This window comes from Myotis yumanensis, unplaced genomic scaffold (genome assembly GCF_028538775.1).
Source record: "Myotis yumanensis isolate MYYU_CA2020_CCGP unplaced genomic scaffold, mMyoYum1.0.hap1 SCAF_8, whole genome shotgun sequence".
Classification (NCBI taxonomy): Eukaryota; Metazoa; Chordata; class Mammalia; order Chiroptera; family Vespertilionidae; genus Myotis; species Myotis yumanensis.
The window spans coordinates 52,292,932-52,320,226 of record NW_027223759.1 but is presented as its reverse complement, the minus strand read 5'-3'; the positions used below and the strand labels follow the sequence as shown (position 1 = coordinate 52,320,226).

At 39.5% G+C, this 27,295-nt stretch overlaps 1 protein-coding gene across 4 annotated transcripts in view; it reads right to left on the bottom strand.

Moving 5' to 3' along the window:
* Window positions 1-18,197, bottom strand: part of KCNH7 (potassium voltage-gated channel subfamily H member 7) — a 419,704-nt gene extending 401,507 nt beyond the window's left edge. For all 4 annotated transcript variants that reach the window (XM_070422855.1, XM_070422856.1, XM_070422858.1 and 1 more), the window contains exons 1-2: window positions 17,721-18,197; window positions 15,833-16,063 (exon numbers count right to left, since the gene is read on the bottom strand). In XM_070422855.1, coding sequence (XP_070278956.1) covers window positions 15,833-16,063; window positions 17,721-17,796 — 307 coding nt within the window. In that variant the 5' untranslated portion in view covers window positions 17,797-18,197. The remainder of the gene's footprint in view (window positions 1-15,832; window positions 16,064-17,720) is intronic.
* Window positions 18,198-27,295: the final 9,098 nt, after the last annotated feature.

Genomic DNA, 27,295 nt, shown 5'->3' with positions numbered 1-27,295 from the left:
TTCAAGAACATAATTATTATCCCTCACATTTTTAAAAAGTTTAGATTAATAAAAAAGGACGAACATAACTCTTCTAAATGAAGAATTCTCCGGAGGGAAATTCATCATCGAAGTTATTAGAATCCTCTAGGAGGTCAATAACGGAAACAAAATGTTGTATAACTCACACTACACTCACATTGTTGTGAATATACTTAAAATAATCAATGTTGGTGGGTATGAAATTTCAGTAAGACACCTGCTCCCTCTTGAAACATGAACTGCAAAGAAATGTCCTGCAATTTTGGAGAACTGACTAGAAGCCCATTAACAGGACAGATGAGGTTGTACATCATTAGAGGCATTTTTGTGTAGCCCTTCATTTGGGGAACAAATTCTGAGAATAGCAATCTGGGAATTCATAAATCCTACTGAGCCTTGGTTAAGTGACATTCATTATAAAGAACACCTGGAGGAAAGACATGAGAATTGAGTTACAGCTAGAAAGATCAGATTACCTGTGTTCTGCATGTCTTGGTTAAGTAAGGTAGCGTAGGAAGGAATGATATATCCCTACACTCATTTCAGTGATATTATCCTATACAAGAGGCCCAGTGCACAAAATTTGTGCACGGTGGGAGTGGGGGTGTCCCTCAGCCTGGCCTGCACCCTCTCATAATCCAGGACCCCTCAGGGGATGTCCAACTGCCAGTTTAGGCATGATCCCACAGGCAGTCTGACATCCCCCTCGCAATCTGGGACCGCTGACTCCTAACCGCTCACCTGCCTTATGCCTCATCATCCCTAGCCACTCTGCCTGCCTGCCTGATTGCCCCTAAGCACTCTGCCTGCCTGCCTGATCACCCCTAACCACCTCTGCCTCAGCCCCTGCTGCAGCAGCTTCGTCTAGAAGGACGTCTGGAAGGTTGTTCGGCTGTCTGGTCTAATAAGCATGTTATGCTTTTATTATTATAGATAATAAAACCCTAATATGCAAATCAACGGAACAGTGGAATGACCGATCACTATGACGTGCACTGACCACCAGGGGGCAGATGCTCAATGCAGGATCTGCCTTCCGGGCTCACGGCTGGCAAGCGCAGCGGCGGTGGTGGGAGCCTTTCTCACCTCTGCTGCAGGTGGTCAGTAAGGAGCAAGGGATCCCGGACTGCGAGAGCCCTGGACTGCAAGAGGAATGTCTGACTGCTGGCTTACGTCCGATCCTCAGGGGATGGACATCCCCCAAGGAGTCCCAGACTGCGAGAGGGCGCAGGCCAGGCTGAGGAACGCCCCCTCACACCCATGCACAAATTTCATGCATCGGGCCTCTAGTATTGGGGTAAATGTACTCGTGTATCTAATACTATGATGAGTTTCTGTCACATATTTCCTCATAATTATTTTGTGATTTTGAGCATTTGATGTCATTGATACTTTATAAGTACATTTCATTTCTGTTACATGGTCTTCTAGGTGAATGTTTATTTTTTATGAGTTTATTACCTTTCATGTTTGTCACTTTGAATCTAAGCAAAACAATAAAAATATAAAAATATTTATGTTTATGTATATACTAGAGGCCCGGTGCACAGATTCATGCATAAGTGGGGTCCCTCGGCCTGGCCTGCAAGGATCGGGCTGAAACTGGCTCTCCAACATCCCCCGAGGGGTCCCAGATTGCAAGAGGGCAGTTTTTGGGTGACACACCCTGGAATCAGGCTCCCTCCTCTCTGGTTCCAGGTGCATCACTCGAGAATCACAGCTGCCAAGTCACTGCAGCTGGCAGCTTCTACGTTGAGCATCTGCCCCCTGGTGGTCAGTGCGCATCATAGCTACCAGTCAGAGTGTCTGCCCCCTAGTGGTCATTGCACGTCATAGCTACCGGTCGAACAGTTGAACAGCCGGATGGTCACTTAGGCTTTTATATATATACTAGAGGCCCGGTGCACAAAAATTTGTGCACTCGGGGGGAAAGGGGGTCCCTCAGCCCATCCTGTGCCCTCTCCAAGTCTGGGACCCCTCGGGAGATAATGACCTGCTGGCTTAGGCATGCTTCCGGGTGGCAGAGGGCAGGCCCAATCCCTGGATGCAGCCCCTGGTCGGGCTCAGAGCAGGGCCGATTGGGGAGTTGGGGCGCCGCCCCCTGATATGCACAGAGCAGGGCCCATCAGGGGGGTTGGGGCTCCATACCCTGTCACACACAGGGCAGGGCCCAACAGGGGGTTGAGGAGCTCCCCCCTCTCACTCACAGAGTAGGGCCAATAGGGGAGTTGGGGCACTGCCACCTGTCACACACAGAGCAGGGCGGATCAGAGGGTTGGGGTGCTGCACCCTGTCATGCACAGAGCAGGGCCCATCAGGGGGTTGGGACGCTGCCTCCTGTCATGCACAGAGCAGGGCCCATCATGGGGGTTGGGGCTCCGTACCCTATCACCCACAGAGCAGGGCCCATCAGGGGGTTGGGGAGCTCCCCCCTGTCACACACACAGCAGGGACCATCAGGGGGTTGAGGAGCTCCCCTCTGTCACTCACAGAGTAGGGCCGATAGGGGAGTTGGGGCACCGCCCCCTGTCACACACAGAGCAGGCTGGATCAGGGGGTTGGGACACCGCCCTCTATCACCCACAGAGCAGGGCCGATCAGGGGGTTGGGGTGCCGCCACTGTCACACTCAGGGCAGGGCCAATGGGTAGGTTATGGTTCTACCTTGTCACACACGGAGCAGGGCCCGTGGGGGGGGTGGGAGTTGGGGCACCAACCCTGTCACACACAGAGCAGGGCCGATCAGGGGGTTGGGGCGCAGCCACTGTCACACTCAGGGCAGGGCCGATGGGGAGGTTATGGCTCTACCCTGTCACACACAGAGCAAGACCTGTGGTGGGGAGGGGGGGGGTTGGGGCGCCACACCCTGTCACACACAGAGCAGGGCCAATCAGGGGGTTTAGGCCCTGCCCCCTGTCATGCTGATCCGGTGCTAGGAGGCCTCTCCGCTCCGCTGATCCCGGTGCTGGGAGGCATATTACCCTTTTACTATATAGGATAGAGGCCTGGGGGCCGGCTGGTTTGCCCTGAAGGGTGTCCTGGATCAGGGTGGGGGTCCCCACTGGGGTGCCTGGCCAGCCTAGATGAGGGGATGATGGCTGTTTGCATCTGGTCACACACCCTTCAGGGTGGGGGTCCCCACTGGGGTGCCTGGCCAGTCTGGGTGAGGAGCTGAGGGCTGCTTTCAGGCTGGCGGTTGTTGATTGAAGCTCCCAACGGCTCCTTTTTAAAATTTTATTCTGGGCCAGCTTTAGCTCTGACTCTAGCTCTGAGAGCAGGTATCTAGTTTGTTTCGGTTCTATAATCGAAACAATGTATAACTTCAGCTCTGAGACCCTGGCCTATATTTGTTAGAATGTTTCAAACTGCCAGCTCAGAGGCCGGCAAGTCAGGCAGGGAACGTCGGAGTCTGCAGTCACTGGAGCAAGCAAGCCTCATGTTTGCTTCCAGCTGCCTGGCTGCCGGCCGCCATCTTGGCTGACAGTTAATTTGCATAAGGATATGCTGATTAGCCAATGGGAAGGGTAGCGGTCGTACGCCAATTACCATGTTTCTCTTTTATTAGTGTAGATAGATGTGTGTGTGTGTGTGTGTGTGTGTGTAAACATATATATATTCAGATGCAAACAACCAAGTAAAAATTATTTTCACTAATCAAGATTTTCATTATAGTCTGCATAGATGATAATAAATACTGAAAATAACTTAAGATCCAACTTACTCCAAATAGAAAGAAGAAAAAGTTCACAGAATGCTGCTAAGTAGTCAAAAATCAGTACTAGTTTCTGAATCTGTGGCTTAAAACACTGCCAGCAAATTACTGAAATGAAATGCCGATGTAAAGAGCAGTTTTTCGAAGAGTGACCCTGACATGGGCTGGGGCATCCAGTCCATACAATCAGCTACTTGAGAGATTCCCATCCTTCCCTAGTTTTGGCAATTCAGAGCGTTGTAATCTTTAAATAAGAAAATACGTCGCCTTATATATTTTCTACATGTATTTTTCAGAAGACTGTGGGTTAATTTCAATAATCAGACAAAACAATACTATTTTTATAGGGTCAAGAAATGTGAAAAAGAATGCTAAGTTTTACTATAAACAGTAAATATGCAATTATGTGCACTTGCTTTTGAAGTTTTATTGGATAACAGGTAACAAGGGTTTTGAAGGCACACAAATTATTTTACCCAGCAGTTATACACCTAGGAGTATCCACTAAGGAAAAAATTAGTGAAGGTGTGCAAGAGGGATATACATGTTTTCACAACTGCAAAAACTTGAAAACAATAAAGTGTTCAATAATAAGGTATTGGTAATATTTTACTTCCTTTAATGCAGTGGTTCTCAACCTGTGGGTCGCGACCCCTTTGGGGGTTGGAAAACACATATATAATTACATATTGTTTTTGTGATGAATCACTGTGCTTTAATTATGTTCAATTTGTAACAATGAAAATACATCCTGCATATCAGATATTTACATGACGATTCATAACAGTAGCAAAATTACAGTTATGAAGTAGCAACGAAAATAATTTTATGGTTGGGGGTCACCACAACATGAGGAACTGTTTTAAAGGGTCATGGCATTAGGAAGGTTGAGAACCACTGCTTTAATTCCATACCTTGTGAGTATTAAAATAATTTTCAGACTTTCTATGTGTTAAATATGATAAAATCATTTAACATGTTCATGATGAATTTCTCAGTGAGAAAACTGGCTACAGTTTAGTATATCTAGTGCTATTCTGGTATTGTAAAAAATAACTGTGTGTGTGTGTGTATGTGTGTGTATTTGTGTAGGAAAATTATAGACAGAATACATGCTATCATTTTGACAGTGGCTATCTCTTAGGTTCAAGATTATAGGTCTTCTTTAAAACGTGTTCTTGTATTTTCTGATTTTTTTACATTGGAGTTAAAATCACTATGAGAGAGTAAAGATATGAAGTTCTTGAGGAGTTGGTGAAATCCTGTATCAGTATGTGACTGATGAAGTGTCTGCTGATATCATACAGACTTTACAATCTCAACCCATGACTCTGGGCTTGGGAAAAATAATGAAATGTGATGGGAAGCCAGTGTGTGAGGTTGTTTTTAGTGTGTGGAGATACCAGAAAAAGACTTCAGAATAATTGTAAGGTTTTATAAGTATTTTATCATGTGTATTCAACTGAGGATTTTCAGGGAAGGTTACAATGTCTAATAAACTTGCATGTATTATTGTAAGAACATGTAAACATAATCTTTATTTTATTGATCTGTGGATATTCCATCAGAATCAGCTGACTGTGTAGGTATTAAGGATCTACCTGGATTGTCCTGAACATTCACCTCACTCCTTCTAGTCTAACTGAATAAGAACAATTAGTTGTTGTGTCTCTTTAGAAAGAGTCACAGGTTATTAAGTACTAGAATAAATTTATATAATATATAAACCACATGGCAGCAAGTTATTAAGTTATTAAATTAATAAACAACATAACTTGTTAATTTTTCAATTCTCATATTAAGCAAAATGATAGGCAAAGGAGAATGAATTAATGAATGAATGAATGAATGGACAAGACTCTAAAACTTGCCACCTGACATTTTCATTGCTAAACAGGTATATTCCTGGGTTCTTCTAAATTTATTTTTTGCTTTCCTTACATTTCCTCTTTTTTTAAATATAAGTGCCTTTAAAGAGTTCAACATTAAATGGAAGAAAAAGACATAAAAACAAATTATTACAAAAGAATTTCATAAGTGTTCTAATACAGACAAGGAAAAAATGTTAGGAAATTCAAATAAGGATGCCTGAGGGATTTAGGGAAGACCAAGCAAAGGAGAGGATGGTGGCCTCTGGAAGGAGCTCAGAGATACAGATCGGAGGGTATGCAGCAAGAACTGAGTCTGACATTGGGCCTTAGATGAAGAAAACAGAAGGTGTTTTAAACAAATCAGACTCATCACACCAATTTATGATGTCCCATTTAAATATTATTCCCAGATAATAAAACTCATTTGTGGGAAAAGGAGAGGATAAGAATACAATAGAGCTTCTGCTGCTGAATCACTCTACTATATGAATTTTCTTCTGGACTTCCTGGATAATGATGACACAAATAGCAGCCGAGAGGCCCTTTACTAAAAATATCCCCCTACTATAAATTGACCATGTAATTTACAGTCCAAAATGGGGACATTTTTAAGGATTAAAAAAAGAGTACAATTAATAATTATGTAAAGATTACAGGCATATGCTAGCTATTTTCACTCTACTGAAATCAAACACCCTGCAATATAGATTCATTTTGAATGATACATTCTGTTTAAAATACAAAATACCTAGATAAAGTTCACTTCATTTACCCTTAGATGTGATTTAAATCAATCACATTCATACCTCGTATAATCCAATAAATCTAGGATTAAGAGCTAGAATTAGAATATAAAGGGTGGTAGGATGAGATTTTAAAAGTGTATCATTGCCCTGGCCAGTGTTGCTCAGTTGGATGGGCATTGTCCTGTGCACTGAAAGGTTGCCAGTTCAGTTCTTGGTTAGGGCACATGCCAGGGTTGCAGCCTGGATCCCCAGTAGGGATGTGCAGGAGGCAGCCGACTGATGTTTCCCTCTCACATTGATGTTTCTCTCTCTCCTTTTCCCTTTCTCTCTCTCTAAAAATCAATTAAAAAATACTTTTTATGTTTTGTTTTGTTGGTTAATCCTCCCTTGATGATATTTTTTTCATTGAGAGAGAGAGAGAGTAGAAGGGAGGAAGGGGGAGAGAGAAACATTGATAAGAGAGAGACACCTTGATTGGTTGCCTCCTGCAGGTATCCTGGCTGGGTCCAGGGAGTGAACCTGCAACCAAGGTACATGCCTTTGACCTGGAATTGAACTCGTGAATCTTTGAACTGACGACTCTATGCTCTATCCACAAGGCAGGGCAATAAAATATTTTTATAAAAAGTGTATCATTGGTGACATTAAGGTTTGCAAACATAGACAAATCTAGATTTTAAACCTCATCTCCATTTTGCTCTGTGATCATCAGTACTTTACTTAACTTCTCTGGACTTCAATTTAATTTGTAAAATTGGATAGCTACCCCAAATCTGTCATTAAAAATCAGATAAAGTAGCATGCAAAGAGGTAGTCACAGTAGAACTCAGTTAACGTTGGTACTTTGGGAGAAGATATAAATTGGGTAGAGGGGTAAGGTCCATGAAATACATCCAGGCAATTAAAATTGTAGAGCACATCTATGTGTATTAATGATCTAAAAAATGTATAGCCAAAGATCAACTGATTAACATTATTTTTAAAAAATAGATGGTGTATATAGAAATTTTTAGCAAAGTAAAAGAAATTTTTACTGAATTTGCTAAGAGAAGTAAATGGGAATTTGATTAAAAATTATTTACATAACATATAATGTTGCATAACTCTAACATTAATTTTCTTGAATTGATGTGATCTTAATTAGTACATTTCAAGACCTTAGAAATGTGATTTCAATATGTGGTCTTTTATATCACAAATAGATTTTTATTACTTTTAAATATGTAAATACCTTACTTTAGTTTTTCTTAGATGTTGTTCTTTACTTTATATTTGAGAAATTGTTTGTGGAAACACCACTAATTTTATACCTTAATTTTTGTCATCATGTCCATCATCTGGGTCATTGATACAAATTTGACTGAATAGAATTAAAAAGGGTGTTTTGAGCATAGAGGTCAATAATCAGTATGAGAAGTCACAGCCATTCTAAGTTGTCTTAAACCCATGCAGTTACTGTATGTTTCTCAAAACCAACATTTCAAACAACATGCAAGAATTAATATCCTATCAAAACAAAGAACAACAAATAGAAACACTCCTTATGTGCCTTAGGAAAGAAGAGGGAAAAAACAGGAAAGGAAACAACAATGACAAAAAACAATGGTGAGAATCCACCTGCTGTAACCATGTCTTCTAACTGGTCATCCTGGAGGAAAAAGCAGGCAAACAAAGGCCTTGTGGCTGGGCAGCCTTGCCAGGCCCCACCTAGCGCAGTCTAATTTGAGATCATTTTACAAACTGAGCCAACTAAAGGCGGAAATGCACCAACAGTTCTCTCTCTTTCCAACTTCTACCCTCTAAGTACCCCCTAATGCTTGTTCTGCCCATTTTTTTTAAGTAAAAAGTAGAGTGAGGCAATCACAAAACAGTAACAAGGAGAATTTGTACATATGCAAACCTACTTTAAGTGAGAAAAGGGCACAGGAGTTGCCTCAGCCAGATGAGCTGTCCACAGAAAGACTACTTTTATTTTCTTAATTAGATATTTCATAAAAATTAAAGAAACAAGTGGAAGATATAAAATGTTCTGTTACAGTGATAGGAGCCTGGTACTCAATTTTCTCATAACCCACCTGTGACAAGTGGCAATTTGACCTTCTTAATTGTTCAGTAATAGGACAAATTTCCTCTATGGTGATTAATGTCCTACTGCTGCCTGATTCTATTGTTTCTTGGTAGTTCAGTACTTTTGCTAAATGCAGACAACATCATATATATAGAAAGAAAACATTCCTTTGACAATAATAATTTTAGATTCAACACTCTCATTATTGATTGACCCTAAGGTCAGCTTCATTGTCAATTAAGGATTTTTAAGAAAATCCTGTACTAGATATATAGAATGTCAATACTGTGTACCTTGTACAGTAAGTAGATGTCAAACGGCAATGAACTCAATTCAGAAAAGACCTGAATAAAACTTTAAGTTCAGCTAATACATAGAGATTGTTGGAGACACTAGTGAGAGTCATTTTAATTTGGTGGTGAATGAGTGACACTTGGGAACTGGTTAATGGATTCTGGTTAATAGCTTCTCTCTAACTCTTTACTAAATGTTTTTCTAGCTATTTGCAAAGTATAAGCTATAAAAATGATTTAAGACCTTAGCTTACTAAGCAAAGACATATGTCCATTAATAAAAATTAAGGTGAAAATTATTCTTAAGAACATTTTAGAAGTGTTAAGAAAGTAAGAAAAACCAAAACATCACACTTTCCATGTAACTCCCTTTCCTCAGAATCTCCTGATCTCACTGCTTTCTTATTTTTTCAACTCTGCCATGCCATTTCTCATCCTCTGTTTATTCTTTGTGTGAATGCTAATTGAACTCATACTTCATAGCAGGTTATCTTGCACATATTCTGGAGACAGAGATTAATAAGACTTGGTATTTTTTCTGAATAAACTGAAAAAAACAAACAACACAACAGATGATGTTAACTACAATAAGATGTAATGATATGTAGCACACTTCAGGTGCTACACTGGAGTTGCGAACCCAGTGTTAAAGAGACACAGAAGTTATGTCAATTAATGTTCGGGAGCAGGCAGTGGGGGCATCAGGGAGGACTTCATACGGAAGTCTTTGGATCTGTTTTTGGAAGGATGATGATGTTTCTTTAGGGTGAGAAACTGAGGGAAGAGTAATCGATTCAGAGACTCTTTGTACTGATCATTAGGAAAACTTCTGGAGGGTAAGGAAAGATGGCTTATTTGGGAATCTGAGCAGTCAAGCATTATCAGAACATAAGATTTTTAGGAGAAATGTAGTTGGGAAGATATTTAACTAACTGATATTTATTGTGCACATATTATGGTCTAGCAACCATGCCATAAATAATGCTATGTACTTTATTGTACACAAAATATTAACTCAGCCTAAAAAAGTAGATGTTATTCTCCTAATAAAGATCAGAAAAGACAACTGAGGCACCAAGAAGGTAAACTTAGTCATGAAGTTCACCTAGCTATTCCCAAAGCTGATTCCTCTAAACATACCCAACTTGGAATTCAAGTGAATTCAACTTGGAATTCAAGTGAAGGTCACCATGCATCCTAGTAAACTGTCTAAAACATTATCCTGAGAGTTTTAATGAATTAAGACAGATTTTTTTATCCCCACCCGAGGACATATTCATTGATTTTTAGAGGGAGCAAGTGAGCGAGAGAGAAGAAACATTGATGTAAAAGAGAAACATTGATCTGTTGCCTCCGGTAGATACCCTAATCAGAAATCGAACCCACAACCCAGGTATGTACCCTGACCAGGAATGGAACCCGAAACATCTGATGCTCGGGATGATGCTCCAATCAACTGAGTGAGCCACACTGGCCAGGGCTAAGATAGATTTTTAAGTCAAGCTAAGATGAGCAGAAATATGGGTCAGGCTTCACCACTTGATGAACTGTGTGTGATTTGGAAATTACTCCATCCCTCTGGGTCTCAGTGTTCTTCTTATAAATTGGGGATAATAAGAGTATATACCTTATGGTATTGCCATAACAATTATTGCATACATGACATTCATTTACAATGATGCTTAGCTCCAATAAATCATCAGGGTATGTAATTCTCATTTCAGAAATAGCTCTCTGATGGCACTGTGGGAAATGGATTGGAGAGGGAGGGAGACTTCAATACTCAATGCTCCAGAAGAAGGATTAGGAGAGTTTCAACTAGAGTACTTGGCAGTGCTGGAGAAGTGGGGGTAACATTGGGAAATATGTCAGAGGTAAAGATTACAAGGAATTTCCAACCAATTGGGTTTAGGGAGGAGAGGAAGAGAGAAAAATTGAAAATGATCCTGAGGCTTCACATTCAGATGGTCAGATGAGTGTTGATGTCTTAACATGTCATGTTCCAACTGCTGCTTCCCTGTGACTCAATTATCATAGGACTCTCCTGGCTACTGATGGCAAGTAAATGATTTAGTGATTATTTATAGAAAAAAAATTAAAAAAGCATTGGAAGCCAATAGAAGCCAGAGAAGCCAGTTCCACCCAACAAATCTAGCCTATGCAGATAGCCCTAAACTGACCTCTCAAGCCCCTCAGGTGTGAAAATAACTGAGCAGTTAGTTATCTCTCAAGGGCTTCTTTGTAGCCCCCGAAGTAGCCTAGAGGTATGGTGCTGGCCTGGCAAGTGGTGAAAAGAGGCTGATGAGCACAGCCCACCCACAGTTTTAGGACATTTTGTTTTCCCTTAAGACAGCACTGAAATAAAGTTTTCAAATTGTGAGGAGGAGTGATTCTTGAGAATTCTGATTTTTAGCAACAAATCCAATTGACTAAGTTTAAAATTTATACAATATCTAAAGTCCATAAGATGTTATAAAGTTTTGGAATATAAAAAATTAACAGTAATGTTGTTACAGTAATATTTCATTCAATGAAACATGAAAAAATATGAACAGAAAGTTAAAATGAACACCAAAACAAACCCTGGGCAAGATATTACCTGGAAACTTTTCTTATTGTTTGAATTCCTCACACACAAAATATATGTCTCTTCTTTTCTAAAAACTACCAGCTATATCTTTACACAATTCAGGAATGAGGAGAGCTAAGTATTTTCATGTTACATAACTTATATAAAGCTATTGTCAGATTTATTTTTGAGCTATTAAATTTTTAAACTACATTGTCTCTTTAATAAGTTATTATTACCTATAAATGACAAAAGGTGATAGAAAATATACTTAAACAAGTTAGAATGGGGGAATAAAGGAAGGGGGTAATTAACCCTAAATTTTGTTCTTCGTTTATATAAAAGACTCTTCATTCAGAGTCTATATACTCTTTTTCCTTTAGAAACAATTGCATAAAAAAATAAAAAACATCTTGGGGAGAACATAGAAATGAACACTAGTCACTCTGTAATACAAATATCCTAAAACCAGGGATCAGTTTGTATCCTCCTTTGCATTTCCTGTTGTTCCTCTAGTGCCAACAACATTACCTTAGGCAGCGGTTCTCAACCTGTGGGTCGCGACCCCTTTGGGGGTTGAACGACCCTTTCACAGGGGTCTCCTAAATACATCCTGCATGTCATATATTAATATTACGATTCATAACAGTAGCAAAATTACAGTTATGAAGTAGCAACAAAAATAATTTTACGGTTGGGGGTCACCACCACATGAGGAACTGTATTAAAGGGTCTCGGCATTAGGAAGGTTGAGAACCACTAAGGTGGCCCTCAGCGTATCCTCACCTTCACTCACAACAAAATGCTTTCTAAGAGGTCTTTCCAAATTACTCTTAGATACGGCAGATTCACCTCTATTTACTTGAGTTGAATCGAACGCTGCCCCTGGAACTTGGTACTGACCCCACTATGACTGGTGTCCTGTCTGGATATGGTCCCAGTTTGGATCAGAAAAGGACTTCTCTCAGCCCCTTCTCATCCATTAGTTCTTAAAAAGCAGCACAAAGATAGGGATATTTGTTATTTGTTAACAAAACTGCAATTGCACTATGTCTAAAAGCATAATGGGGAAAATAAAGGAATGCCCAGACCTTTAAAGATAATGGATTTCAAGTTCTATTTTCCTACTGAGTTAAGACCTTCATTTCTCTTGGAGAAATTTATTTCAATTTTCCAAATGTTTAGAGTTGCTAGATAATTTAAGGTAAAAATCTTCTACCTAAATGTGGCTGAAGTGGTTTAGCATTTAAACTAGCTAGCTCTAATCCATGACATACACCCAACCAGATCAGCAATAAACTAGGGATGACTAAATTACTAGAACCCTTCTGGTTGTTTTTTTTTACCTTAACATCATCTCTAAACTATAAGCTAATTAATAATGGAAGTGTTTGCTTTTTCTCAATCACTATTCTTAAAAAGGTGAAAAGGTATTTTTAGAGTGAATATATTATGCTACTAAAATATTTACCTATTCTTATGTAAGCTTCAGCATAATTATAGTTTTGTATAATTAGAGTTTTATGTCAAAAGATTTATAGCTTTAACACCTCAAGCAATATTTCACAGCTGCCAAGAATGATTTATGCAATAATGACTTAAACTGTAAAATAGAACCCTCAAAGGAAGGGCTGTCAAGTATTCCTCCCCAAATAACTAGGCTTTTAAAAATTGATATTCTGGTAAACAGCAAGTCCAATTGTGCCCAGTAAAACCCCCAGAACTGGCAGGGTGGGAAGTGTTTCTTCACAATGGTGATCATGTAGCTCACCTGTGGGAACTCGCTCAGATCATGGGGTCTAAAACCTCTGGCCACGTTGGAAAACAAGCTTTTGGAAATAATGTCACGCTCATATTTTTGCTACTCCAATATGAGTGAATGGAAAAGTGGAAACAGAATATCTTAAATTTTTGTTAATATGCTCGTTGTGCATATTGCATCACTATTCATATTCCTGTGACATGCTAAATTACAGTAATATTCCATGGAATGGAACATGAAAGTTAAAAGAATAAGTAAAGAAAGCAGTTTCTATATATACTTCAATCACCAAGAACCTCTCAAAAATAAATGATCTCAATAATGAGGAATTAAGGAAACTTTGAGAAACGAACCAATGAAAATGTTGCTGATTTTGTTCCTTCCTGCTTTTATAAAGGTAGAAGAGTGACTGACAGATCTCTAAGAGGCAAGACTTTCAAACATTTGAACTTCTCAAGCTCTGATTTTGTGGATGCCATGTGAAAAAAATCAATAAATTCTGAAGATTATCCTCAAGGTATATGAACTAGCAGCAAAAACACAAGTTGATTACATTCAAAGTCAATAATTCTGACTGTGTCTTTACAATCTAAAAGGTCATTCAAATTAATATTTTTCTTTGAAAGAAAAGAAAATGCTTGTTTCCCATATAAATAAAAGCAAAAAACTGCAATATCTGTCATTAGCTCTAAAAGTCCTTGTAGACCGAGTCACATCTATAAATAAAGCCAACAGTATCAAAATCATCACCAAATGTTGATTACTTCTATAGCAAACAAACTTTCAAATAAACATTCCTTGTCCAAAACAGAGAGGTTTTCACTTATATAACCAAGTAAATCACTAAAATAATAAGATTTGCATTAGTCAAATATGAACATCTCCACTCTAAAATTTTTAACATTCAAGTTTGTGATAAATTGCTTTTAAAAAAAGGCTTTTAAGGTGTTCTTGAGATTATTTTACACTCATATTATACAAACTAAGCTAGATTTCAAAACATCACTATTCCAATTAATAAAAACAACTTCTATTTGAAAGTACTATCTGAAAAATATATAGTTAGTTTCCAAGTAATCTGGACAGTCTAGATTCATTTTATACTTAAATTCTCTAAGTTGAAAAACTTCTGAACTGTCCCAGGAAACAAAATAACCAAATGTGGGCCAACATGACCTGTAGTAATCACAATGCAGACTTTGCCAACATCATGATAAATATTCAGATAGAAAAAAAGTCAGACATTCAAATTATTCCAAAAGTCAAATCAGGTACACACATACACACACACACACACACACACACACACACACACACACGATGAGTTGCATTTGGGTAGTTAAAGCTTCAGTCCAAGAAATGTTTTCAAGACAACAGAGCAATTAGGCCATTTCTAATATGCCAACATTACTGATTGAAAAGTCTGGGTAAAGCAAAAAGAACTTTAAAAGCTATCTCTGTATTGGTTGATAATCATATAAGTATTTTCATTCCAGATTAATTCAAAATTATACAAACCTGTTTTTCCAATGATACTTTGTTACACATACGGACTCAAATTGCTATAAAAATCTAGTAATTAACAATTGTAAGTTTTCTATCATAAAGTATTTAATTATGAGAAAACAAGAGGAAGAGTTAAACCTTTTCCCTGCTAGAATTTGTTCTCTGTATCTTATTAAATGACAAGTAATGATATGATATAGGCTATAGCACATCACTCATGTATTCATTTTCAAAACTTGGGTTAACTAAAAAGCTGACTAAATACCCTTCTGTCTCACTAATTTATATCAATTAAATAAAAAGAAATACATGATAATGCAATATCAACAAAACTAACTACAACATGCAGTTAATCTATTCCCTTTTATCCCTAAATTCTCAAATATTTCCAAAGTGTGTACCTTTGGAAATGTGTATCTTTAAAATAGGTATATCTGAATATTCATTACATGTGAGTTTATATACATACATATTATGGATTTAGTGAATGCATACCCATTAAATGTGATTTTTTGAGAACTTCTACAGATCTAAAATATTTGTGGTCCCTCAGCAAGCCTGAGAGAAGGAGTGCCCTTGAAGTTGAGGCATGACCTTAAGTTGAAGACGCCAGTTTTGCTGCAGTTGTAAAAATGAATACTAATAGCTCCACAGTATCATAGTTCCTTTCTCCATTCTGTGTTTTAGAGCAAATCTTGAATATATGAACAGTCTTTATTATTTGAATATACATAGGTTTACTAGACCAATTTTAGAAGTTCCTGTATATCATTCTTAATCTTTTATGAAAAGGAACAGAAGTGGAAAGAGGTGTGTTACCTATCAAATAAAGCTGAAGAGCCAGGAAACATTTATATCATAGTAGTTTTAGTTGCGTATATAGTTTTCAACAAGACTTTGCTTTGTAAAGAATTTGAGTCCAAGCAAATAAAACTCTGTATTTTTCTCCCACAAAATGCATATCAATTAAACCAGGAAATCATTGGCCCTTTTATCATTCCTTAGACAGGGGAGAGAGTAAGACTGATTGGTGGCATCCTGTCCCCAGCGACATTAAGTTACTGCACTTTTGAAGAGTACGTGGTACTCTTATTCAAAGAAGAAATTGTTCTCACTAGTCCATGAATGAGAGCATCCATATTTTTGAAGCCTAAAATACTATAAGCAAGGTATATCTGCACCCGAATGTCTGGGGTTCCTCTGAATGTGAACTTTTGGTTTTCATTTGTCAAAACTTCATTTCAACGGAATCAAACACAAGAAATCCTTAAAAGGTAAACTTTACCATTTTTGTGGTAGTAGGTGACCTCCACTTTCCTCTCCTCTGACCCCAGCAGTGCTTGTGCAATTTGGGCAATATCATGCCTCTTGGTCTCGGGCCCATGGAGAAAGTCGCAGGTGCAGGGCTTTTGCATGACATCTGGCCTGGAGAAGCCAGTCATCTCACAGAACCCATCGTTGCAGTAGATGATGGCACAGTTCTGCACTCTGGCATTTGCAATGATAAATTTTTTATCTGCAATAAGAAGACAGTAAGGTATCCTTTAAAACCCTTCCACAAGATGCTCAGAAGCATTGGAATAATTTGTTGCATAAGAGGAGATATAAAATGCAGGTACTTCCCAAATTGCTAACTGTCCTGGCTTTTGAAAGGAAGAGAAAAAAAAACACCAGCCTTACATATGAAATACTGGTCATAAGCCATTTAACAAAAAAAGTATTAAGGACTACTCTTCAAAATTTGAGAATGTAATTTCCTAACTAACCTAGTTCTCCAGCCCTCTAACCCCCGGGGATTCTAACAACAATCAGCTGCCCCATTGATATTTCCAGAATAGCATCTAAATGCAAGGTAAATATTTTCAAAGCCAAAACAGTGAAACATCCTGTAGCTGTCAGATTTCTCACTTCCACCTTGGCCTTTAGAGTGCAACTTTCTCAAAGTAGTTATTATTCCTGGATTTGGCTTTTCTCTATCCCTGTAAGGCATGCTACACAGACACCATGTCAAAAAAAATAAATAAATAAAACTATTAACAAGGAAAGTATTTTACGTTAATTAGCAGTTCAGTAATGCAAAGGTTCAACTTTTCATAACACGTATTTTCCAGAAGATAAACATATTTACACACATATACACAGTAAATATCATGTTCACACCTTTACACTTCTACTTTGGGAGAACCATGGATTTTTGTGTAGTAGTAGGTATTTTAATACGAATGGTTTATTACTTTTGATCACATATTATATTTACCACTTCCAGATAGGACTTACAAGTTTATGTTATACACAAGGTACTATATACTCATGTCACTAAAGACATCACCAAAATAACTGCAAAATGTACAACATAAATGTGTATCAATGTGGTTTTAAGAAAATATGGAATATCAATGACCAAGGATTTAAAATCAACATATTTATATAACATTCATTCATTATAGTTAGTCCATATGAGAATACTGAATTTCTCTGTATTCCGTCTTTGTGGGATTTACTTAGTGTACTTCAATTTTTAAATTTCTAGATACACATTGAAGGGGATAATTAAGGGACAGAAATACTCTTTTGAATAATGAACTATTTTCATTGGGAATCAGCACGAGTCAATTTTGTTTCCAAATTATCCTGCATGGGGATAGATTTACATTGATTCTATGCAAAGTTTAGCTTCTATAAACTAGCAGCCAGCAAGCATCCAAAGTCAAGCCACAGTCTTGCAAATTAACCAAGGTGAGGTATAGCTTGCAGGGCCATTTCCATCGCTGCTACCATTGACATTCTCTAGTTCCAGTAGTATTGTCTGCCCTGCTCCTGACTTTCAAAAAGTCCGCAATTAAAACAGCTTCAAAACACAGACCCAGGTCACACTAGCACTTTCCCTTTAAGATAGTAGAAGAGTAGGACATCAAGTAGCGAGGCAGATAATGGAGCAGTGGGAGAGGAGGATCAAATTGCCTCCTATAATGGAGACCATAATCTAACGTGTAAATCAAAATTAATATCCGAGGGCGAGCACTCCCGCTGCCATCCGAACCTCCTGGCTGGGCTCACAGCCTCCTAACTTGCCAGAGCCCGGAGTTGCCTTCTCCTCCGCTTGTCAGCGGCGGACGCCCAACGCACTATCGAAGCAGCATAAGCGAGGGGGAGAGAAGAACAAATGAACTTACTTTGCCCTTCAAATTTCCGTATGATGGTGCCCAGAAATGTGTTTTGCGGTGCCACATGCCCCCTGCGGACAGGCATGGTGACCCCAGTGCGCCGAGGAGCGCTCCCCCGGCTCCGAGTTCTCCCGGGATCTCTCCTCCGCTAGAGCCCAGGCCGGCGCGCCAGCCGCTCTTTGTGGCAGAGCATCCTCTTTTGAAAGCAGAAATCTCTTCCCATTAGCACCACTTCTAGGCACCCGCTCTCCCCACCCGAGTCGGGTCCCTTCCCCTCACCTCTCAAACTGCCGTGGGTGAGAGGGTTTGGGGGTGGGGAGAGGGAAGGAGGCGGGGTGAGGGGAGGCGGCGGGGGAGGGAGGGAGGGAGGAGGGAGTGGTGGGGGTGGGGTGGGGAGGAGGGGGCGGGGAGACACAAGGGCAATTGATCGGCTTCTCTTTCCCCAAAACAGCGCCAATTTCCCGCTGCAAATGGGCTTAACGGAGCTGTGAGGATGGCCTGGGGGATGGAAGACTTGTGAGGCTGTTGCAGGAAGAGGAGAAAGAAAAGGAGGCTGGCGGGGGGGTTTGGGGGGGGTGGTCCTTGACGTACTGTCCCCGCCCCTCTCTCTCCCTCTCTCTCTCTCCACAGACAGACACACACACACACACACACACACACACACGCACACACCACACACACGCACACCACACACACACACACACACACACACACACACACACACACGAGCGCACACGCGCGCTCCCTTTATCCCGGGAGCTTGGGCGCCGCCACAGCTCGGATTACTCAAGCGTGCTTTGGCGGAAGCCAGCCAAGAAATCTCCAAAACTCAGTGACAAACAGCTACTCTGGGAAGGTGATCTCCATGGCCGCCAGCCACGGGCTCCATCCCTGAGCCCCTCACGTCGCAGCAGCTAAATCCTTTAGCTGCAAAGAAAAGACAGGTGGGAACACAGTCCCTCGGAAAGGACCATTTCTAAACTCCGGTGGCCTTCGGGAGGTTGAGTATTGAGGAGGAGCCACTTAAAGGTGCAGGGTTAGGCTCAGGGTGCACTGAGATCCCCGGGCTCTGCATGGGGGGGGGGGGGGGCGGGGGGCGCTGACGCCCGGGCTGAACTGGCACTACGGTCCCTGCCCGGAGCGGAGCCGCGCCTGCCGAAGTCTGAAGACTGGCGCTGCCGCCGGGCATGCCCAGTTTCACTGCTTGAGCCCTTAAGGAGATGCAAGGTTGGGGGGTGACTCTGTCTCCCGGTGCCAGAGGCTGCCAGGAAGATGAGAAGGCCAAAGACCGTGCGAGCAAGTGGTACAAAACAAGAGTTCGAAAAGGGCAAGCCTGGGCGCCAGAGGGAAGGAACAAAAGGTGGGTGGGGCTAGGAGTTACCAGCCTTGGTGTGGCCTCCCATGCCCCTCATGTCCTGAACACACTAGGCACACGGTCTGATCTCTTCCACCATTCCTACGGAATCTTCTCATTTAGGGTGGGGAAGGCTTCAAGGGGCAGAATCGAGTCCTCTTCCCTTTTGCTCCTCAGAGCACACCTACTCAGGAATCTCGTCTCGTCATATAAGTACACACACTTCTGCCCAAATAGTCCTCCTGGAAACTTAGCAAATCAAATGTGACAAGCCATGCCAGGAGGGGTTGTTTTCTAAGTTGTTGTTCTAGTTTTTCTTGCTTCTTTTGGCTTCATTGATATTATTCTCCCCTTTAACCCAATAGTCAGCCTCTCTCCATGCCCCTTCTTCCAATGGAAATTGCCACCACTACAACCTACAGAACTAGAATGCGGACCAACCTCCTCTCCAGCTGGGAATAAAGGATTCAGAGCCCCCCTGTCCAAACATGCAGTTGCATGATAAAGTTTTGGGGGTTTCTGTGCCCTGAAATAGTCAAATTCATATTTTCTCAGTTTCAACCTCAAATCTGAATTTTTTTTTTTAAAAAAAGAGGATGGAACTGAGAAGGTCCAAGCGGGAGGGGGACATTAGGAAGGTGAATCATGGAGACGGCAATTAATATCAAGGAAATAAATAAAATGACTTTTATTTTACATTCCAGAAAACACAATCTAAAGATAAAAAATCCAAACAAAAACAAGAACCTAAGCAGTTCTTATTATTTCATATCAGAGCAATGAAAATTAATTAGAAAGCTGAGACATTGCCTGAATTTGAACTGTTGAATTTCCCAGGTAATTAGCTGTACTTAAAAAGAAGCAATATATAGCAACCTCGGGCTCTTATAGTAGCTTGAGCTTCCCTGAATCTGTGCAGGTTCCTCTCTCGGAATAGAAAAAGACACGCTCCTCCCGTGCATGGCTTTATTTACTTCCCCTTTTAGTAGATCTTTCTGTCATCCCTTTCACTTGCTGCAGCTGGGCTTTAAACAGCACTGTTCTCCCAGGCGCTAAAAGTGTGAAGGAAGCTATCCATGGTGCTGACACTGGCTCTGCCTTTAGCAACTGTAGCAACTGCTCTCTGCCTACACCAGCAACATACAATAGAACTGCCAACTCAGGCAAGTGGCACCGATATATTCATATGCACTACTTGTCTTCACTGTATACCCACAGAAACACAGAGTGCTCTTTGCATCCAATTTCTAAAACACCTTCTTTTTCTACTTTGCTTCTTAGGTAAATCCAAGCTCAAATGCATTGCTCCCAAAATGCATCAAGGACTCCAGAGAAAACTGAACAAACCACATATTGTGTGGGTTGTAATTAAGTTTTCATGTGCACTAAGAAGGCATTTATAACACAACAGTAAGTCATGTCAAAGTCATATAAAAATACATTTATCAAATTATGTGTAAATTGGGTGAATGTTGCTTTAAAGGGAAATAGGCATTTCCGGATGCCGTTTGAAACACAACATGTACCTGTCACATGGCAAGATGCCTTGACATGCAGAGAGTAACTGTGCATAATGGCTCTAGTTACGAATCTGATATTAACTTTCACAGATTTTTTCAGTCTGGAAACCCCCGAATTTCACTTTAAGAGTAGAAAAGTGGTTTCTTCAAACAGAAAAGTGGCATATTGCTCTCTGAAGTATTCTTTCTCTACAATCTTTAGAGTAGCCTCTGTTTGTTTGTCCTGGGAAATTAAATGCCTGATGGTTAAAGTTCCATTGTCTGTGTTCATATGAGCAATCTCCGTGGGCTTTGAATTTTCCCCAACCTCATTTAGCTCTAAGATTAGTTCTATTAAGGATTTAGTGTAAAATTGTAGGACAGTCTATAACCTATGTACTGTAATTGATTGATCTGAGCAGAAGATTAAAGGCATCCTGTTTCTAAATTACATCAGTAATCGTGTTCATGCATTATACATTGGTACAGTGGAGACAAGTACATCAATCTATATTCAGCCAATAATAGAATAAAACCAGAAGATGGTGATCATGGCTGCTTGCTGGCTGGAAGATTACCCCTCCTCTCTACAAAAGCTGAGTTTAGATTTTGTGTTGAGGCCAGGTTTTATAAGTTTTTAGTATTTTGGATCTTTAGTTTTAGAATTCCAATTATTGAACAAAGCACATCAATTCAACTGATGAAATCTATCAAGGGTATAATTTAATACTCAACATAATCTACTTGTGAGCAAAGATATCTGTTCTGTATGATTCATCAGTTATTTCCATTTCTAAATATTCAGATATATTCTTAAAATTTCTTAATTGTCCCTATTGCTTTAAAATTAAGTAATTTAGTGTTTACAGTATGTTAGAGACTTTTTAGCAATGTCTACCACATAGCAGGTACTCCATAAATTACATACACAGAGAATTTTGTATGTAAGCCCACAGAATTAATGAGGACCTACTCAAGAACCCTACATTATGAATTATTTTAATATCATACATTAATGCTTGAGTCTTTAAGGAAATGGTAGCAAATTTTATAGGCTATTTAAGTGGAATTCTTATATTGAAAGAGAATGAAAACTTTTTAGATCAAATAAGCAATGTAATTTGTTTCACATTTTTGAAATTAAGTAGAATATAAATCAATGAAAGGAATGTGAAGTTTTCTCAATTTGGCAAAATTAGTTTAATGATCTGCTGACCACGATGCAGCATTAAAAACACTAAGGGGATCCTGAATTATTTTAGTAACTGGGTCACAATCACCATAGAATAAAACCAGAAGATGGTAATCTAAGAAGCATCTGACTTTACAGTTAGTAGTTAGGCAAATTTGGCTTATATTATCATATGTAACTCTAGAATATCAAAAGAGGCAGACATTTTGAGATGATCTATTAAAACAATATTTCTGTGCAGGCAGGAAAAATTGGAATCTCACCTAAAATTGTCATTTATAACAAAAACTAATGAAAATAGTTAAGCTCTCTTGTTTATAGCTTCCTTTCTAAAAGCAGCATAAAAATCTCCAACTTTCAGTTTCGTGTAAAGAATAACTAGAAAAAAATGGATGTAAAGTGCTTAACGCAAATTCTGGCAGGTGGTGAGCATTTAAATAACAGTTGTCCTACAATATAAGCACTCTATATTTTGAAAGTTAGTAAAATAATAATAATAGCATTAATATATAGGATTTGACTAATTTAATGAAGGTTGTGTTGGTGGCATGTGTGTTTGAAGCATAAGAAGTAAGGTATATTCCTGTCCACCAGCCCCTCCTCCACCCCAGCATTCACCTTCTCCCAAAGTACTACTGCTGGTGCATGACAACTCCCGATATGTTCTTCCAACATAAACCTGCCTTATGTGTATAAAAAGGGCATTACCGAATGCTATATCTGGTCTATATCTGTTCTGCATGATTCATCAGTTATTTCCATTTCTAAATATTCTCCACACCTTAACCCCACCTCGTTCGGCAGCTGAATGCTACATATGCACCTCATCTGAGAAAATGAGAGAAGGAATTATGTCAAGAACCAGGCAGAATAATTCTTTCATTGGATGTAGACTATAGCCATGCTGCCTTCCCTCCAATAAGGCTTTGGCATGCTCCTCCATTCTTTTTCATATGATGGTTGCTTTCTAATTTTTTTCTTTTTACCCAATATACCATCCACTCTGTCTTTCAGTCTCCTGGCTTTTCATTAAGCTTTAATCCCCCCTGCCCTGTTCTACTTGGCACCCCAAGCTGTGCCTGTTCAATGTATTTCTGACTTGGCAGGATAGTTCAGGGGACTGGCAGTTTTGAATTACCATTACAGTCCTCCTAAATAGGGCTCTGGGATGTTGCCTCTCCAGGAGCTTTGCAATAAACACACTTTTCTCAGAAGAGTGTGATCTTGTCTTGATCCCTTGGACTCTGCTTTGTCATCAAAGGACACTGGGTTGGGGATGTTCTTCTTGAAAGGTGGTGGCCTTGGTGAGAGGTGTAGACCAAAGTCTTTTCTTTGACTTGTCCAAGTTGTTCTGCCTCTGGCCTCTGACTCTCAACATAAATACCTACATGGCTACTCTTGTTAGTACAGTGTTGATTTTTCAGAAAATAGCCATATACCAGCAGGTTTGCTTAGTTTTGACACCACAGTGGCTGCTCTGACAATGTGCTTGGAGACTTTCTCATGGACTGTTGAATGAGGAGGCTGAGCACTCTAAAAGTCTCATCTATTCCCACCTCCGCAGCACAGTTTATACCTGTGTTATGTGCCTTCATATTTCTAAACAGAAAGATTAGTGTTACAGAAGCACCTACTTATTCCCAGTCCAAGAGATGTAAAGATTGTACTTGAAGTTTTGCACAAATTTCTCTATGAATTTTACACTCAGCAAATGTTAATGCTGGAAGCCATAGTCACCTCCTAATATAGGTCCAAACCTTTGAATGTACTGTGTCATAAGCAGCCTACTTACATTGATTTCTGAGCTCCTCCCTTAGATCACTCCTTAGAAACAAGGAGTGTGACACTGTGGCACAGCCTCAGGTGGCATTACAGGCCTCTGCACAAGCCAACGAAACTTTTCTGCCTAAGTCACCTTTGTATAGACTTCATTGAATCAGGCTGTTGTCATCTTAACATCTGTCTTTATGAGTCTGTTTATCCTTACAACTGCCCTTGGCTGATTCAGTCTGACTCATAGCTCGCTTGCTTGTTTCCTTGCTTTGGAAGGCTACCCAAGATATATACACAATACTTTAGGAAGGAAATTTCTAAAAATAATAATAATAATAATAATAATACCACAGCAAAGGGGTTGGGAAAAGTGTGGAATAGAGAGGTGGCCAGGCTGGATGACTCAAGTATAAATGACTGAGAAATTCTTGGTAAAAGACCAGTCTGACTTTGTGATTAAGTGATGGAGTACAGAAATGGTATAAAAGGAAATGATTGTCTGATGCTGATATGTTAGAGAGGTACTTCAAAGGCTCCTTGACTTGCATATTTAAACTTCGTAAGATTATGCTTTTTTTCCTCCCTTTGGCTGTGTCACAAACTGTTTTAATCCATGGTTGTGCCTTATTGCTCCATTAAAACTGTATTCTCTGATCCATCAATAAATACTTGTAATTAAAACAATAAAAAAGTAAGATGTAGAATGGAGTAGGTAAATCATACTCACACTCATTAGTTTGAGTGACTTAGACTAATACCAGTGACTGCTCTTAACGTATTAACATAAGCATGCCTCGTTGTAAAATTGAATATTTCTTCAGAAAATGTGGATGCTTTTTTGATAACATATTTCTATGTTAGTTTTAATCTAAATGGCCATTATTCACTATACTTGAGATATTTTGTGATAACATACTCCACATTCTAGTTTTTATCCAAATGGTTAATATTTGGCTTATCTCATTAATTGCATGTGAATCTTACTTTAAGAGTAAGGTCTTCTCTGTAAAGAATAAGATATTTGTAAATACTTGCCTATAACATATAACCTATAATATGATTATATGTGTATTGTTAATATATTCATCACGCATTGAAATGCAAAGTGACCTGATTTCTTATGATTTATAAAATCTATGTTTGTTAAAATGAAAACAAACAAACATAGGTATTCTAGGTGAAAATTTGATACAGTGCTTTGGTAAGGTTGTTTTAGAAGATGATTTATTTAATCAATTTCTAACTAATTGAGCACTGAGGTCCCAAATGAGCCAGTTGTTACACTTTATAGCTTTTAAGAAGAATAAGATAGTGTATGAATTTTCTTTCATGTCAGTAGACCTTAAAATTGATTCTTAGTGGAAAAAGACACTCTTATTATTAACCAGGTGAATTATATGTTGTAGTGATTAACTATAACTTTTCAATATGGAAATATGTATTTTTTCCTATAATTATACTATATTGCATTGTTTCTTTTGTAGAAAAAATTAACTTTAGTTATTTTTAAAATGTTTTCTATATCTTTGGACAGATTTATCCTACTATAGAAATTTTGTAATATTTAAGCAAACCTACACACTGGGAACCAGCATTTCCTAAACATAATTTGGAAGCTATTCCTCAAGTTTTTATATCTGTTCATGATGGAATAATCACATCAAGACTTAATGGTTCACTTTTAACAACTATATAATTGAGCAAAATATTGAAAACAACAGCTTTCAGACATAGAACAAGAAAAACTACAGGAGTCTATTTCCTGAAAGAAGAGCAAAAACAAGGTGAGCTCTATGATTGCCCCAGTGTACCAGCTAAACAGAATTTGCAGACCAAACAGAGTGGGAAACAAAACAGAGCTTGAAGAACTGAATTGAAGGAGATGAAGTTTGGAGTTTAGGGAAATTAAGTCAGCTTGAATTTGTGGAGCAAAATCATAGAGAGGAGGAAGTTGCACAAAAGAAAGGTTCAGATAGCTTCACAGGGGTCAACTCAAGTCTTTGTCTGAGTGCAGTTTTGCACAAGTGTGTAAGGAAACTACCCAAGAGGGAAAAAAATTAAAGAAATAATTTGACAGAACAATAGGACTGGGAATAGTTACGATGTCACCATCTAAGGTGAAAAACCCTCTAATGCCTGGAACACTGTTTCAACTCATCAGAAAGTTATTGCATCAATAGAGGGATAAAATTAGACCTTAAACAAAGCTCAGAAGCAAGTCTCAAAAGGATTATACTGATATGCTAATTATTTCCCAGAACAAAACCATCTCTATGTAAAAGAATATAAGAAAATCCAACACATAAGGCATACAATTAATGTCTAGCAGCCAACCAACAGTACGGGCATGCAAAAAAGTGGGAGAAAAAGAAGTCAATAGGAAAAAACAGCTTGGCCAGCATGGCTCAGTGGTTGAGCATCGACCTACGTACCTGGAGGTTGTAGTTCAATTCCCGGTAAGAGCACATGCCCCAGTTGCAGGCTTGATCCCCAGTGTGGGGTGTGTAAAAGGCAGTTGATCAATGATTCTCTCTCAACATTTATGTTTTTATCTCTCTCCCTCTCCCTTTCTCTCTGAAATTAATAAAAATATACATTTTTTAAATAAATTAAAAAACCAGAAAGTATATAGATGATTGAATTAGCCCACAAGGACATTGCATAATTATAATAAATGTACTACCTATTCCGAAAAAAGTAAAGGAGAACATGAACCTCATAAAGAAGAAATGAAATATATAACAAAGATCCACATCTGTGATGACCCACATCCTGCGTGGTTCAGGGTTCGGGCTTTGGAGAAGGGCTGCACGCAAACGACAGAGATGAGACAAGAAATAATAATTAGGAAACTGGAGGGCCAGGCAGGAGCCTAACAAAAGAAGAAGGACTCCGCTTGGGCTCAGGCCTTGCCATCCTTTTATTCAGTTTGGGATACACCTATAGCCCTTAGGCAGACAATTTCCAGTAACAGACAGACTATGTTATCAGTAAGGATTTACATGACTATCTGGTCGGGAAGTTGCTTCAGCTACCATTGTCTCGACTAAACAGTTGGTGCATAGCTCTGACCTTTGCCAGAGCTCAAGGTTCACCAGCATTCTGGGCTCCTTGTTTACACTTCTCAGATAGTAAAGGTAATGGGTGCTTCCAACACACATCAAACTATAGATATGTAAATATAACATTAAAAATGAAAAATAAATTGTATGAGATTAAGAGCAATTCAACATTACCAAAAACAAACAAATAAATAATAAATAAATACATGATAAATCTTGAAATGAAGGGCATAGCAATAAAATTCTCCAAATGAAACAGAGAGAAAAAACTGGTTTTTTTTGTGTGTGTTTTTTTAAGAAGAACAGAATTTGTTAACTGTGAGACAATGTCAAGGAAAGGAAATACCAGCTACCAATCCTATATGATAAACAGGTAATATGCAAATTGACCCTCACTCTGTCACGCCATCACAAGATGGCTGTGCCCACAGTGGTGGCAGGGTTCCCGTAACAACCTGTAACGAGTGATCAGCAGGGACCTGAGGCAGTGTGGTGCTGGGCCAGGGTGAAGGACCTGAGCCACACCCCTTGTCCCGGTGCTGGGATGGGGGACCTGAGTCTGTGCCCCTTGCCTGGCAGCAGGCCGGGGACCTGAGGCTGCGTGGCACCGGACCAGGGCGGGGGACCTGAGGCCGAACCCCTTGTCTCAGTGCTGGGACAGGGGCCCTGAGGCTGCATCCCCCACCCGGTGGGGCTTGACACAG